At 45.5% G+C, this 15059-nt stretch overlaps 1 protein-coding gene across 1 annotated transcript; it reads right to left on the minus strand.

Moving 5' to 3' along the window:
• Positions 1-11011: 11011 nt before the first annotated feature.
• On the minus strand, positions 11012-13937 carry LOC140605461 (uncharacterized). The gene is made up of 4 exons (XM_072777696.1): positions 13735-13937; positions 13099-13158; positions 12002-12195; positions 11012-11764 (listed from the first exon to the last, which is right to left on the minus strand). The coding sequence occupies exons 3-4, from the start codon at positions 12180-12182 to the stop codon at positions 11256-11258; spliced, it is 690 nt and encodes a 229-aa protein (XP_072633797.1). The 5' UTR covers positions 12183-12195; positions 13099-13158; positions 13735-13937; the 3' UTR covers positions 11012-11255.
• Between the last annotated feature and the right edge of the window lie 1122 nt (positions 13938-15059).

The following is a 15059-nucleotide window of genomic DNA, read 5'->3' on the forward strand; positions in this document are numbered from 1 at the left end:
CAAACTTAAATGACCATCAACTTAATATAGACTGCTATATACAGAAGATATTATATACAAACCACATGGTAACTAGATAACAAAAAAACCCACTAATAAGTATGAAAAGAATAAAGAGAAAAATTCTAATATATCACTAAAGAAAATCAGCAAAACATGAAAAAAGAGAAGAAAAATCAGAGAAAATCTTTAGAAACAATGACAAAACAAATAATAAAATGACAATAAATATTTATCAATAATTATCAAAAGACACAAGGTGACAGGCACACCTGGGTAGTTTAGATCATTAAGGGTCTGACTTCAGCTCAGATCAGGATCTTGGGGTCCTGGGATTGAGCTCCATGTTGGGCTCCCTGCTCAGCATGGAATCTGCTTTGGAGTCTCCCTCCCTCTGCCTTTCCCACTCATGGTCTCTCTCTCTAAAAAAAAATAAATAGATATATTTTTTAAAAAGACATAGGGTGACAAAATGGATAAAAAACGAAACCCTTCTAAATCCTGCCTATGGGACTTATTTTAGATCTAAAGACACGTGTGTATTGAAGTGAGTGGTTAGAGAATCATCCATCATACAAATGGTTGTCATAAGAAAGTCAGAGTAGCAATATTTACATCAGGCAAACTAGACTTTATTTTATTAAGATTTATTTATTTATTTACTTATTTGAGAGCGAGCGAGAGAGAGAGTTGCAGGGAGAGTCAGCGGAAGGAGGAGGAAGAGAATCTCAAGCAGACTTCTTGCTGAGCACGGAGCCAGATATGGCTCCACCCCATGACTCATGAGATCATGGCCTGAGCTGAAACCAAGAGCCAGATGCTTAAATGGTTGAGCCATGCAGGCACCCTAGATAAACTAGACTTTATTTATTTTTTTTTTATTTTTTTTTATTTATTTATGATAGTCACAGAGAGAGAGAGAGAGAGAGAGAAAGAGGCAGAGACATAGGCAGAGGGAGAAGCAGGTACTATGCACCGGGAGCCTGACATGGGATTCGATCCTGGGTCTCCAGGATCGTGCCCTGGGCCAAAGTCAGGAGCTAAACTGCTGCGCCACCCAGGGATCCCTAAACTAGACTTTAAAACAAAGATAGTTACAAGTGACAAAGAAGGACACTATATAATAATAAAGGGGACGACACAAGAAGATATAACAACTATAAATATTTATGCACCCAACATAGGAGCACCCAAATAGTTAAAACAGTTAATAACAAACATAAGGAAGTAATCAATAATAATACAATAATAGTAGAGGATTTTTATAAGCCATTTACAGCAATGGAACAGATGGATTTAACAGATATATTTAGAGCATTCCATCCTAAAACAGCAGAACACACATTTATCAAGTACACATGGAACAGTCCCCAGAACAGGTCAGATATTAGCCTGTAAAATAAGCCTTAGCAAATTCAAGAAGATTAAAGTCATATCATGCATCTTTTCTGACCCCAGAAGTACAAAACTAGAAGTCAACTACATGAAAAAAAGATCTAGAAAGAGCACAAATATAATGAGACTAAATAATGTGTTATTAAACAATGAATGGGCCAACCAGGAAATAAAAGAAAAAATAAAATAGTACACAGAAACAAATGAAAATGAACACACAATGCCTCAAAACTTCTGGGTTACAGCAAAAGTGGTTCTAAGAGGAAAGTTTACAGCAATACAGGCCTACCTCAGGAAGCAGGGAAAATCTCAAACACCAATATTATACCTAAAGGAACTAGAAAAAGAGCAATAAAAAAGACCTAAAGCCAGAAGAAGAATAGATATAATAAAGATTAGACCAGAAATAAATACTATAGAAACTAAAAAAAAAAACAACAGATCAATGAAACCAGGAGCTGGTTCTTTGAAAAAAAATCAATAAAACTGATAAACCTATAACTAGATTTATCAAGAAAGAAGAAAAAGGACTCAAATAAATAAAATTGCAAATGAGAGAAGAGAAATAACAGCCAACACCACAGAGATATAAACTAATATAAGAAAATATTATGAAAAACTACATTTCAACAAATTGGATAACTCAAAAGAAATGAGTAAATTCCTAAAAGCATATAAATTACCACAACTGAAACAGGAATAGAAAATTTGAACAGACTGATAACCAGAAAAGAAATCAAATCAGTAATCAAAAAACCCCCAATAAACCAAAGTCCAGGACTAGAAGGATTCACAAGTAATTCGATGAAACATTCAAAGAAGAGTTAATGTCTAGTCTTCTCAAAGTATTCCACAAAATACAAAAGGAAGGAAAACTTCCAAATTCAATTCATGAAGCCAGCATTACCCTGACACCGAAATCAGATAAAAATACCACAAAAAAAGAGAACTCCAAGATCATACCTTTGATGAACACACACGCAAAAATCCTCAACAAAATGGTAGCAAGGCAAATCTACCAATACATTAAAAAAAAAAATCATTGACCACAATCAAGAGGGATTTATTCCTGGTTTGCAAGGGTGGTTCAATAATTCACAAATCAATCAACATGATACATCACATCAATAAGAGAAATGGATAAGAACCAGATAATCATTTCAATAGATGCAGAGAAAGCATTTGACAAAGTTCAAAATTCATTCATGATAAAAACCCTCAATAAGTGGATTTTAAGGAATAAAACAAATGAACAAAGGAAAAAAGAGAGAAAGAGAAAAATCAAGAAACAGATTCTGAACTATAAAGAACAACCTGAGGGGAGGTTGAGGATGAGTTAAGTAGGTAATGGGGATTTTTTTAAGTGGTAATGGGGATTAAGGAGTGCATTTGTGGGGCACCTGAGTGGCTCAGTCAGTTAAGCCTTAGAATCTTGGTTTCCACTCTGGTTATGATCTCAGGGTCCTGAGATCGAGCCCCACTGGGCTGTCGGATCCAGCAGGGAGTCTGCTTGAGGATTCTTTCCCTCTGCCCTCCTCCTTCTTGTGCTTTCTCTTTCTTGTAAATAAGCCCAATACATCTTTAAAAAGAAACAAGAAAAACAAGTGCACTTGTGATGAGAACTGGTAGTGTATGGACCTGTTGAATCACTATATTGTACACCTGACACTAATAAAACACTGTATGTTTAAAAATATTTTTCTTCAGTTTCTTTTAAAAAAATATTTATTTGAGATTCAGAGAGAGAGAGCATTGGAGTAGGGAGGGGAGTGGGAGAGGGGGAGAGAGAGAATCCTCAAGTAGACTCCCCACTGAGCATGGAGCCTGCTGCCCAGGGCTTCACCCAGGACCCTACTAAGATCATGATCTGAGCCAAAGTCAAGAGTTGGCCAAGTTACCAACTGAACCACCCAGGGATCCCATACAGCATCTATCAATAAGTAGGATATATATAATGCAAATAAAAGCATGTTCCATGATATTTCTGAGAATCTGAACTAATTTTTATTCATTTTTAATAGCATGCCTTAAATTATAATTAGGCTGGATTATGTTCTCCTGTAAGAAAGGTAACAGAAATCTACTGTCATTTAGAGAACAGTAACAGTGAGATTGTTCTCTCTTGATTTGAAATATTTCTACTTCTCAATCCTTCAATTCCCTAATCAAAAGCTAAAATATTTTATGAGCTAACTCTGTATTTCTTTTTACACATAGGGGTTTTGCAAGCTATAACCACCATCATTCCCTTCAATGACTAGCTGAGCATTTAAGCTAATTCTTATTTCTCAAATAAGAAATTTCATTTTTCTTATTTAAGTTCTTTCAGGAAATAGATGTGATCTAATTCTGTCTTGGCAGATATTCATTGAATATTTTTTGTTGGTGGTGCAATTTACTATCTTAGCATTTTGAGAAGCCCCAGAAATAATGTGGAATAACAAGAGAAGTTTGTAAATACTCTGAGCTGATAATTTTACTGTACTGGATATAAAAGCAGATGGTTTTCTAATACAGCTATAGATATACTAAATCTATTTAACCTACATCAACCAACATAACAGTTCAATAAGAAGGAAAACCAGTTAAAATAGAATACCTTAATCCAAGGTCGGCTACATTATTTTCAAAGATAGATTACCCAATGATTTTGACCCAGTTTGACTGGTTTTAGATTCACATAAATCAATGTTAATCTAAGACAAAATATTCATTTCATATGGTTGATTTAACTGAAGGTAGAAAATCACTATTTAAAAAATTGTAGAGTTCTCTACAATGTTCATTTGTCTCAGCCACTTTTAAAATGCTTTCTTATTGGCAACTATCCAGATTAATAAATATATATCCTTGGATTTTGTGGCATACACATTGTTCAGTTGAAGTTTACTTCTAATACATGATGGCATTATGATTAAAATATGCATACTTTAGAGTTGACTTTAGGGTTTGCTTTAAGTAGATAGGAAAGTTAAACTATGATGCCGTATTTCCTGGATATTATTCATGACCAGGTAAATCTGACAAGCGTCCATACCCTACAGACAACTTTTTCTGATAGCTTCTTATAGTTTATTTTAAAGGGCCCAAGGTACACTATCACATAATTTATAGCCCTGAAGAATATACACTAAGGGATCTGATATAGAAAAATATATTATGAACTTTAATTACATTTTCTGGTAAAGTCATAAATGAATAATGATATAAAAACAAGCATATTTGTGAAGAGAGTATACATTCTAATACCATAGCTGTAATTCCCTGTCTATGGAGAGAAATGATAATCCACACAGGACAAAGAAAATAATGCAAGAGGAGGGTTTTTGTTTTTGTTTTTTTATTAAGCTACTATGTGCTAGACATAATCTCATTTACATGTCTTACAAACCTTGCCAAGCAAGTTGAAACAAAGCAGAAAAAAAAAAACAATTCAGTCATTTTAAATAAGTTTTGCAATATCACACAGCTCATCTTTGAACCATCCTACATTTCCTCATAGTATTTAAAACGATTCCATTCAATCAATTATTAAGTTAGAGATTGTTACCTAATGTCTATGTGCTCTGGTGGAAAATAAACTCCATGGCCACTTTATATTCTCCAGAATGTGGGCTTTTATTTGCTTTTAATAAATATTCGTTGTATAAATGAATGGCTCCTTCACAGGGGTGGATAGATGGATCAAAAGCAAATAAGAAAATATGATGGAGAATTTTAGCATCATTTAGTAGGATGGGGCTTTCTCTAATACTTTTTACAAATCCAGGCATCTTAAAAACTTCCTGTATATTCTAATTTGGTCCACGTTAGCTTATGTTCATCCTATATTAGATTCCTGTGGCTGCTCTACTAAGTTATCACAAACTTGATGGGTTAAGACAATAGCAATTTATTCTCCATTGGCTCTGGAGTGCTACATATTCTCTTTCAGTTTTCCTCCAGTCTGAATTCCATGTGTCTGTGCAAGGTTCTGCTCCTGGTCGCCTCTAGCATCCAGCAGCTGATGCCATTCCTTGGCATTCCTGGCTTAGGGCCGTATCCCTTCAATCTGTGTCGATTTTTAAGTGGCCTTTGCTTCTGTGTGTCTGGGTGTCAAAGCTCCTTTGCTACTCTCTCATAAGGATGTTTGTGATGGATTTTGGGATCACCTGGAAAACCCAGAATGATCTCCACATGCCATGATCCTTAACCACACAGCAAAGACTTTTCCCTTTAAGGTAACATTTACAGTTTCCAGGGATTTGAACCTGAAATCTTTGGGTTACCATTATTCAGCCTACTACTCCTTCCTGACATAACTCATCATTAAGTATTTCAAGGATTTTCCATTTGCAGATCCTGGTTCAAGGGCTTAAGCTTACAAAACGTATGAATTGAAGTTGCTAAGTATAAGTCTGTCCTTGGACCATGCAGAAAATTAAACTCTGTGGACAAATTCATTTCCATTTAAAAGAGTTAAGAATGAGAGTTTGGAAGAGCATGGGGTGTTTTCATTTGTATCAAATGCAGTATGAAATTTCATAGTATCCCTTATCCCATTCATTGTAAAATCGTTAAAAATTTGTGGACTATTAGTAATTACTGTTCATGACTTCCCTTAAACTCATACTTTACTCAAATGTCTCATCTTTATTTATCACTTGTGAAATGATTTTAATTTTTTTAATTTATTTATTTATGATAGTCACAGAGAGACAGAGAGGCAGAGACATAGGCAGAGGGAGAAGCAGGCTCCATGCACTGGGAGCCCGACGTGGGATTCGATCCCGGGTCTCCAGGATTGTGCCCTGGGCCAAAGGCAGTCGCTAAACTGCTGCGCCACCAGGGATCCCTGATTTTAATTTTTTTAAAGATTTTATTTATTTATTCATGAGAAACACACACAGAGAGAGAGAGAGAGAGAGAGAGAGAGAGGCAGAGACATAGAGGGAGAAGCAGGCTCCATGCAGCAAGCATGATGTGGGACTTAATCCTGGGACTCCAGGATCACACCTTGAGCTGAAGGCAGACGCTCCACCGCTGAGCCACCCAGGCATCCCAATGATTTTCTTTTTTGATCTATATTTATTAACTGTATATTGAAGAGACAACATAGAAAGAAAATTGACTAAAGCAAATGATTGGCTTATTTATTGGCTGGATAAAACAAAACACATGGAGAAATTAGGAACTCCTCAATTATGTCTTAACCAAAAAATAGAACAAATTATAATAGTGCTTTGTGTGAAACAAAAGAGTTAATGTATTGAGAAACAAGGAAATCTACTGGTTTACAAAAAGAAATATATAATTCAGATGGCAATAATCTCATTGAGATTCTCATAAAATTAACTGACTTTTCAATAACATTTTAATGCCCATTATTAGTAAATTGCTGTTCTGAGGCTTCTTGGGCAGCATCCACTTGGGTCTCTTGGAAAGCCTGCTCTGCATGAAGCCAGCTGCCATGAAAGAAGTCCAAATCCCTGAGACCGCCATGCTGTGAAGAAGTCCAAGTTAGCCATGGAGTAATAGCCATGTTGAAAAAGAGATGCCTGACTAGCTAATGTGTCCAGCCATCCCAGCTCAGATGTCAGAGATAGGGATGAAAAAGCTGTCAGATGATTCCAGCCCTACCCGTTATCTTACTGTCACTTCAGAAGGAACCCCAGCTAAGAACCACCCAGCTGAGCCCAAACTCCCAAACTATGAGAGATTATAATGAATAGTCACTTCAAGTCATTAAACTTTGGGGTTATGTTACATAGAAATAGATCATTAAGACACACCTCCTGTTTATAGGCGAAGAAGTTGTAGTTCAGAAAAGTTAAGCAAATTGCTCAAGATCACATTAACAAGTAATAATTTAGAATTCAAACTTAATTTTTTTCATTCTCATACCTTTTCATGCCCCTTCAAATCATTCTACCACCTTTAGGTGTCCCAGCTTTTTGCTTCCTTGCTCTTCCACTGTTAGCATCCTATTAAGGTTTCAGCATGTCCAGAACTAGTTTCCTCTCTACATTCTCTTCTTCCATTTTCCTTCTGGCTCCTTCTTCATGGCCAGATTATGATCTTCATAATAACAGTGACAGCTTATATTTAAAAAGTCTGAACCAAATGCTAGGGACTTAGCATATAACATTTGTATTTGTTATTTCATTTAATATTCTCACAAACCATCCTACACATCATAGTCAAATTGTCATCACTAGATTCTGCATTTAATAAACCGTATTTTGGGAATAATTTCCTTCTTCATTGGAATACACTCCGTGTTCTGTAGGATATTTTTATTGTGGAAGACAATGAAAAACAAACATGGATATTGAGGTAATTGCAGGTGGTGACAAGTGCCATGAAAAATAAATAAATAAATGAAGTGATGCCATAGGGAGCATTATTCCTGGGGCATAGTGCTTTCAAGTAACTACCCAGGGTATAGTGGTCAAATAGAGTTTCTCTGAGAAGGGAGTAATCAGGCTGAGATCAGAAAAATGGAAACGTGTGTGAGGCCAAGCTCACCAAATGAAGATCAAGGAGAAAAGTGTTCTAAGCAATGGGTATAACCAACACAAAGACCTTGAGCCTTAAATAGCTTGAGAAATTCAACAGACTTAAATAATGTCTATTTACTCAGAAGTAATGATTAAGAAAAAAAATTAAAAATGGAGGGATTAACAGGGGCTGATTTATGCAGAACAATGTAGTGATGGGGAATTTGGCTTTTTTTTAAATTATTTTTTTATTGGAGTTCAATTTGCCAACATATAGTATAACACCCAGTGCTCATCCTGTCAAGTGCCCGCTTCAGTGTCCATCACCCAGTCACCCCAACCCCGAGCTCTTCTCCCTTTCCACTATCCCTCATTTGTTTCCCAGATTTAGGAGTCTCTCATGTTCTGTATCCCTCACTGATATTTCCCACTCATTTTTCTCTTTTACCCTTCTTTCACTTTCATTATATTTATACTCCCCTTATGAATGAGACCACATAATATTTGTCGTTCTCCGGTTGACTTACTTCACTCAGCATAATACCTTCCAGTTCCATCCACGCCTGCCTTCAGCCCAGGGTGTGAACCTGGAGTCCTGGGATCGAGTCCCATGTCAGGCTCCCGGGTCCCATGTCAGGCTCCCGGCATGGAGCCTGCTTCTCCCTCTGCCTGTGTCTCTGCCTCTCTCTGCCTGTCTCTCTCTCTGTCTATCATAAATAAATAAATAAATAAATAAATAAATAAATAAATAAATAAATAAATAAATCTTTAAAAAAATCTTAAAGCATTACAGTCTGAAAATATGCAGGGGACAATCCCAATCTTTTGGTACTGGTTAAGACCTGATTTGTGACCCAGTATATGGTCTATTCTGGAGAAAGTTCCATGTGCACTTGAGAAAAATGTGTATTCAGTTGCATTTGGATGTAAAGTTCTGTAAACATCTGTGAAGTCCATCTGGTCCAGTGTAGCATTTAAAGCTCTTGTTTCTTTGGAGATGTTGTGCTTCAAAAATCTGTCATTTAGAGAAAATGCTGTGTTGAAGTCTCCCAGTATAAGTGTGTTATTATCTGTGTGTGTCTCAACTTTGGTTATTAATTGATATACATCAGGGCTAGCTCCCGCATTCGGGGCATAAATATTCATGATTGTTAGGTCCTCTTGTTGGATAAATCCTTTAAGTACGATATAGTGTCCCTCTTCATCTCTCACTACAGTCTTTGGGACACACTTTAATTTCTCTGATATAAGGATGGCTACCCCTGCTTTCTTTTGAGGACCATTTGAATGGTCCATGGTTCTCCAACCTTTTATTTTCAGGCTGTAGGTGTCCTTATGTCTAAAATGAGTCTCTTGAAGACAGCAAATAGATGAGTCTTGCTTTTTTATCCAGTCTGAAACCCTGCACCTTCTGATGGGGTCATTAAGCCCATTCACGTTCAGAGTAACTATTGAAAGATACGGATTTAGTGTCATCATGATACCTATTCAGTCCCTGTTTTTGTGGATTGTTCCCTTGGACCTCCTCTTTCTTTTACAGGGTCCCCCTTAATATTTCTGGCAGAGCTGGCTTGGTGGTCACATATTCTTTCAGTTTCTGCCTATCTTGGAAGCTCTTTATCTCTCCTTCTATTCTGAATGAGAGCCTTGCTGGATAAAGTATTCTTGGCTGCAGGTTCTTCTCATTTAGGACCCTGACTACATCCTGCTGGCACTTTCTCGCCTGCCAGGTCTCTGTGGAGAGGTCTGCTGTTGTCCTAATGCTTCTCCCCATAAAAGTCAGGGATTTCTTATCTCTTGCTGCTTTAAGGATCTTCTCTTTATGTTTGGAATTTGCAAGCTTCACTATTAAATGTTGAGGTGTTGACGATTTTTATGGATTTTAGGGGGAATCTCTCTATCTCCTGGATCTGAATGCCTGTTTCTCTTCCCAAGTTAGGGAAGTTCTCAGCTATGATTTGTTCAAATACACTTTCTGGTCCTCTGTCCCTTTTGGCGCCCTCGGGAACCCCAATTAAACGTGGATTTTTCCTTCTGAGGCTGTCATTTATTTCCCTTAACCTATCTTCATGGTCTTTTAATTGTCTTTCTCTTTTTTCCTCAGTTTCCATCCTTGCCATCCACTTGTCTTCTATGTCACTCACTCATTCTTCTACCTCGTTAACCCTCGTCGTTAGGACCTCTAGTTTGGATTGCATCTCATTTAATTGATTTTTAATTTCGGCCTGATTAGATCTAAATCTGCAGTCATGAAGTCTCTTGAATCCTTTATGCTTTTTTCTAGAGCCACCAGTAGCTTTATAATTGTGCTTCTGAATTGGCTTTCTGACATTGAGTTGTATTCGAAATTTTGTAACTCTGTGGGAGAGAGGACTGTTTCTCTCTCTGTGAGATCTGTGGGAGATTCTTTGTTTTGAGGTGAGTTTTTCCTTCTAGTCAGTTTGCTCAGTGCAGAGTGGCCAACAACATGTTGTACTGGAAAAAGGAGGAAAACAGAAAAAACAAAGTAAAAAAGAATAAAAAAGGGGGTGCGGAAACAACAGAAACAAACAGGAAAGAAAGAACAAAGGGAGTATCCTCTGATTCTATATACTGTAAATCCCTCGACTTCCCCTGGAACTTTCCAGTGGTGCTTGGTCAATAACTTGCTTTTCCCCTGACTTTCCAACTGGCCTTCTGGGGGAGGGGCCTGCTGTGCTGATTCTCAGGTGTGTGCACCTGGGGGAGCTGCCCAGCCCTCTGCCAGGTCTACAGTTCAGTGGGATTCTTTATCCTGTGAGGCCCCTGCTCAGGCCCAGGTACAGGGTGACACCAGGAGGGACAACCACAGTGGCGGCGGCCAGCTGTCCAGACCTGGAGTCAGCTTCCACAGTAACTACTGCAGCTCCTAGAGCACACGGGACTGGGTGCTCCGGGGTAGGGGCACGATCTGCACAGCTCTGGGCCTGGCTGCAGGAGTGACCCGGCTGTCCTGTGTCCTCCCAGCCTCTGCCTGTCCTGGGGGAGCCCCGGATCCTCGGCTGTGTCCCCTGGTGCCCTGGGCTCCGGGCCTGCAACACTGTGAATGGACCTAAAGTACCATGTTGTGTAATTTAAAAGCATCAGAGTCAATTTTGTGTAAAGTTAACTTATCCTTTATTACAATAAAACTCTATAAGCCATTATACAGGTTAAAGGTTAAAGAAAAACTCAAAATTTAGAAACAGTGAAATAACAGGGGAGGGCAAGCCCCTGTTGGGCTGCAGCCATCACGAGCCCCGCGGTGGGAGCTGGGGCGGGCTCCCGAGGTGGTCAGGGGGCTGCTAACGGGTCAAAGCAGGTTGTTCCGGAGGCAGGTTGCAGGTCTGGCCCTCTGGGGACCCCGATTGCAGGCACCAGGGCCTACTCCTCCGGGGTGGCCATGGGAGCAGGGGGCTCCTCCTCATCGGGGCAGGGAACCATAGGTTCGACCAGCACGTGCACCACCTTCACCTCAGGAACCAGCATCTCTGCCTTGACCAAGTCCTCATCTCCAGCAGCCACTATCCCTTCAGACCCTGAACCTTCCCCAGGCTCCACAGTGGGAGCTGGGGCGGGCTCTTCGGGTGGCTCAACGGGTTGCTCCATCCCCGAGGCCAGTTGCTCCATCGAGTTAGGAGGTGGCTGGGGCACATCCACGACCTCGAGAGCAGGGGGTGGCGCCTGCTCCTCCTCCAGGGCTCCCAGGGGTGCAGGGGACTCCTGCAGGGCAGCAGTGACCACTATCTGCAGGGGCTTTGCCTCCCCAGCAGGCAGCTCATCGCAGGCCAAGCCCTCAGCCCCAGCAGCCAGGCCCCACGGGGCAGCAGGCCCCACGGTTGGAGCTGGGGTGCACTCCAGAGTGGGTTCAGGGTGTTTTCCTCGGGCCAAAGCTGTAGATCCAAGAAGACAAAGTATCACCACCAGGACGGACTGTCCACGTCCCTCCCAAATCAAGGCCACTCTTCCCACCCCTCCCCGTGTGTGAGGGCAAGAGTCCTGGGAGGTGTCCCCAGGCTGCAGCCCGTGGGGTGGGGTGTGAGCCCACCCCTGCTCCCGGCTCAGCTGCACGGAGGCTGCATCCGCGGGCCCCCCCCGTCCCCAGCTCGGCCACCCCCAGTCCTCCTCACCCCCAGCCTCTCGCTCCGCTGCATGGAGGCGTCTGAATTGCCTCAGGTGACGCAGGGCCCGGAGATGCGCATCTGTGCCTGGCATGTGCTGTCTTAGTATTTGGAGGAGTTTTATAAGGGAGGGAAATTCTGGGAACTGATGAAAGTCGTCCCCATAATAATTCAACCATATTTCCATCATGAAGGAGATGGCCCTGGGGAGGGACAGGCGGGCACAGGCGTCAGAAGACAGGGCTCTGTCACATGCAGGTGTCCCGGGGAAGCCCTGCAGGACCTGGGGCCCGGCTTCCCGCGCGGGGTGTCAGAGGCCAGTCCTGCTCCTCGTGCCCCTGCCACCTGGTGGTCCTGCCTGCCACAGGCCTGCTCCCCGAGGAGGGGCTGGGATGCAGCCTCTGTGCGGGGAGCCCAGGCCCAGTGGGGTGACCATCAGCGTCTCTCCTGGGGAAGCGGGGCTCCCTCCTCAGCCTGGTCCCTGCCCACCTGCCCCTTGAGTCCACCGGCAGGCATCAGGGGACGGGGGGCGTTTGGCCTGTCATTGCCCTCACTGCACACACTGTCGCTCTGGGAAGCTCCAAGGCAGGAGGGCTCAGGCTCTGTGTCCTGCCAGGCCTTGCCAGGAGCCGCCCAGGACCGCCACCTTCCTTCCTGTGGCTCTGGGCTGCCTCCCTCCCGAGGGGCCCCCGGGGGTGTCCTTCCACTGACTCTAATCTCCCATCTCCCACGGGGCGGGGGCCGCCTGGTCCGGGAGCCCTCACCGGCCCTCCTGAGCACCTGCTGTGCCCCCGGGTCCAGGTGCCACCAGACTGGGGAGTACGATGCTCCCCACCCCCTCTGCTCTGGGCTCCAGGTGTGGGGCAGAGAGAGGGTTGGGGGGCATGGAGAAGGTCTCCCTGAGGGGTCTCAGTGCCTCCCACCAAGCCCACACCCCATCCACCGCTCTCCTTTGCTCTTTTCCAGAAGGGGCATTAGACCTTTTCCCTGTCACGGGAATTGCAGATGTGTGGGGTGAGGGGGCAGCCCCCCCCCCCCAGCCCCACAGCCCCTTCGCTGCCCTCCAGGGGAGGGAAGGCCCTCCTGCAGGAGCCGGAGTCACTCACAGTTTCCAGCAGTGCAGGACCACATCGTTGTTACCCCACGCATCTGCGATGCACCCATACCTAGAGGAGGGCGGGGACATCCCATGAATCGTCCTGTGGACGCGACCTCTCATCATAGGGGCTTCACCCTCTGACCCCGACTAGGCCGGAGCCCCGGGGGCCGTCAGCTCTGTGCGTGGGGCCACGGGCAGCTCCCGGAGAAGCGCCCGCACCTGCTGGGGCCTCCTGAAGGCTTGAGCATGAAAGGGCTCCGGCCAGGCCCATGGCCCATATCCTAGTGGGCTTGGGGGGTCCCGGGGTCCCCCTGTCTGGCTGCCCCAGGACACAGACCCCCGATGGACTCTCAAACCTCCCTTTCAATGGGGAAACAGGCCGCTCAGGACCCTGGGGCCGGGGGGGGCGGGGAGGAGGCACAGGCCTGGTCACGGGGAGGAGGACGGCTGCTGAGCACAGGCACAGCCCCTCTGGCCGACCCGCCACAGGCCAGGCCCCGGGGCTGCCCTCCAGGACCCCGCTAGGCCCTGGGGGACCCTGCTCCAGGCGGGGGAGCAGCCCGAGGCCGGGAAGCTCACACCATCCCCAGCCTCCCCAGCAGCAGGTGGCCCAGCCCTGGGCTGCGGAGGGGCAGGTGCTCACTCGGTGAACAGCAGGTCCAGCACCTCGTCCGTGGTGGCGAATTGATGGTAATCTTCCAGGAAGCTGTGGACATAGATGACGTCCCTGCGCTGCAAGGCGAGCAGCAGTTGTCGGACTTTGTGCTCCAGCAGCTCCGTCCGGGTGAGCTTGGTCGGGACGATCCGATGCCCCTGCCCGGCCGCGGCTCCTGCACCCTGAGGTGGGACAGAGGGGACGTGCAGCCTGCAGGGAGCTGCCGGGAGGCCTGGGATCCCGCCCCGGCAGGCCCTGCGCTGGGGCCCCGTGGGCTTGAGGAGCTGGGGCTCCCTCTCCCGCTCAAGCTCCCTGCCTGTCTCTTACACAAACAGGACCAACTATGCAATAAAGAAACAATCTCAGAGGATAAATGTTCAAAATATTTGGATCAATACAAGGACCTCAAGAGACACAGACAGAGAGACCGAGAGAGGCAGCCACACAGACAGAGGGAGAAGCAGTCCGTGCAGGGGGCCCAGGCGGGGCTCGATCCCGGGCCTCGGAGATCAGGCCTGGCGGAAGGCAGGCGCTAACCCCCGGGGAACCAGGCCTCCCCTGAGGGCTCTATTCTGATGTTCCCACACATCTGTGCGCAGGGACTCTGCATCTGGCCCAGGCAGGGGCAGGGCCATGGGGGCAGGTGTGGGGAGGGGGGGATCCAGACTCATGTGGGAGCAGGAGTGTCGGGGGGCCCAGGGGGGAGCAGGCTGGCTTCTGGGACCCGGGGTCCTTCCTGCCGCATCAGGGCCCGGGTGTCGGGGGTCCCAGCCCCTGCACTCACCCTGAGCCCGCGCTGGCCTCCATTAGCTGCGCAGGGCACCTCCCTGCTCCTGGAGGCGGTGGGGCAGACGACCCCTTCCTCCCGCTCGCGCCCCACGACCCGGGTGGAGCTCTGTGGAGACAGTGCCCGGCAGCCAGGCAGGAGGCCTCAGCGCCCGGTCTGGCCCCCTCGGCTGGGCCGCACCCCCAGCTGCCTCCACCCAGACACCCCACAGTGCAGGCGGCACCCACCGCCCCCGGGGACAGCAAAGGGATGCGGATGCAGGGCCTCGGAGTGACTCTGGGGCGGGTAGAGGACCTCAGGAACCCTGTTTCCCCCCTGCCCACCTTGACATCAGGGTGACCCTGAAGGGATCCCCGGGGAACCTGCTGCCCTGCAGCGTCCCCCAGCCTGCATGGGACCTGCCCACACATCCCTGGTTCCCTGAACCTGAGGAGGAAGGAATGGGGCTCGCAGGATGGTGGCACAGGGGGCCTGGCCTGGCCTGCGCTGTGTTACCTGACGGCGCCTCCTGACCACCGCCCTGACG

The sequence above is a fragment of the Canis lupus genome, chromosome 15, assembly GCF_048164855.1.
Source record: "Canis lupus baileyi chromosome 15, mCanLup2.hap1, whole genome shotgun sequence".
Classification (NCBI taxonomy): domain Eukaryota; kingdom Metazoa; phylum Chordata; class Mammalia; order Carnivora; family Canidae; genus Canis; species Canis lupus.

What these genes read in the sequence shown, in the direction of transcription:
- LOC140605461 (XM_072777696.1), bottom strand. Translation starts at nt 12,182, where the DNA reads ATGATGGAAATATGGTTGAATTATTATGGGGACGACTTTCATCAGTTC. An exon ending in AGCGGAGCGAGAGGCTGGGG is followed by an intron (nt 11,765 to 12,001) that starts GTGAGGAGGACT and finishes TTGGATCTACAG; the next exon opens with CTTTGGCCCGAGGAAAACAC.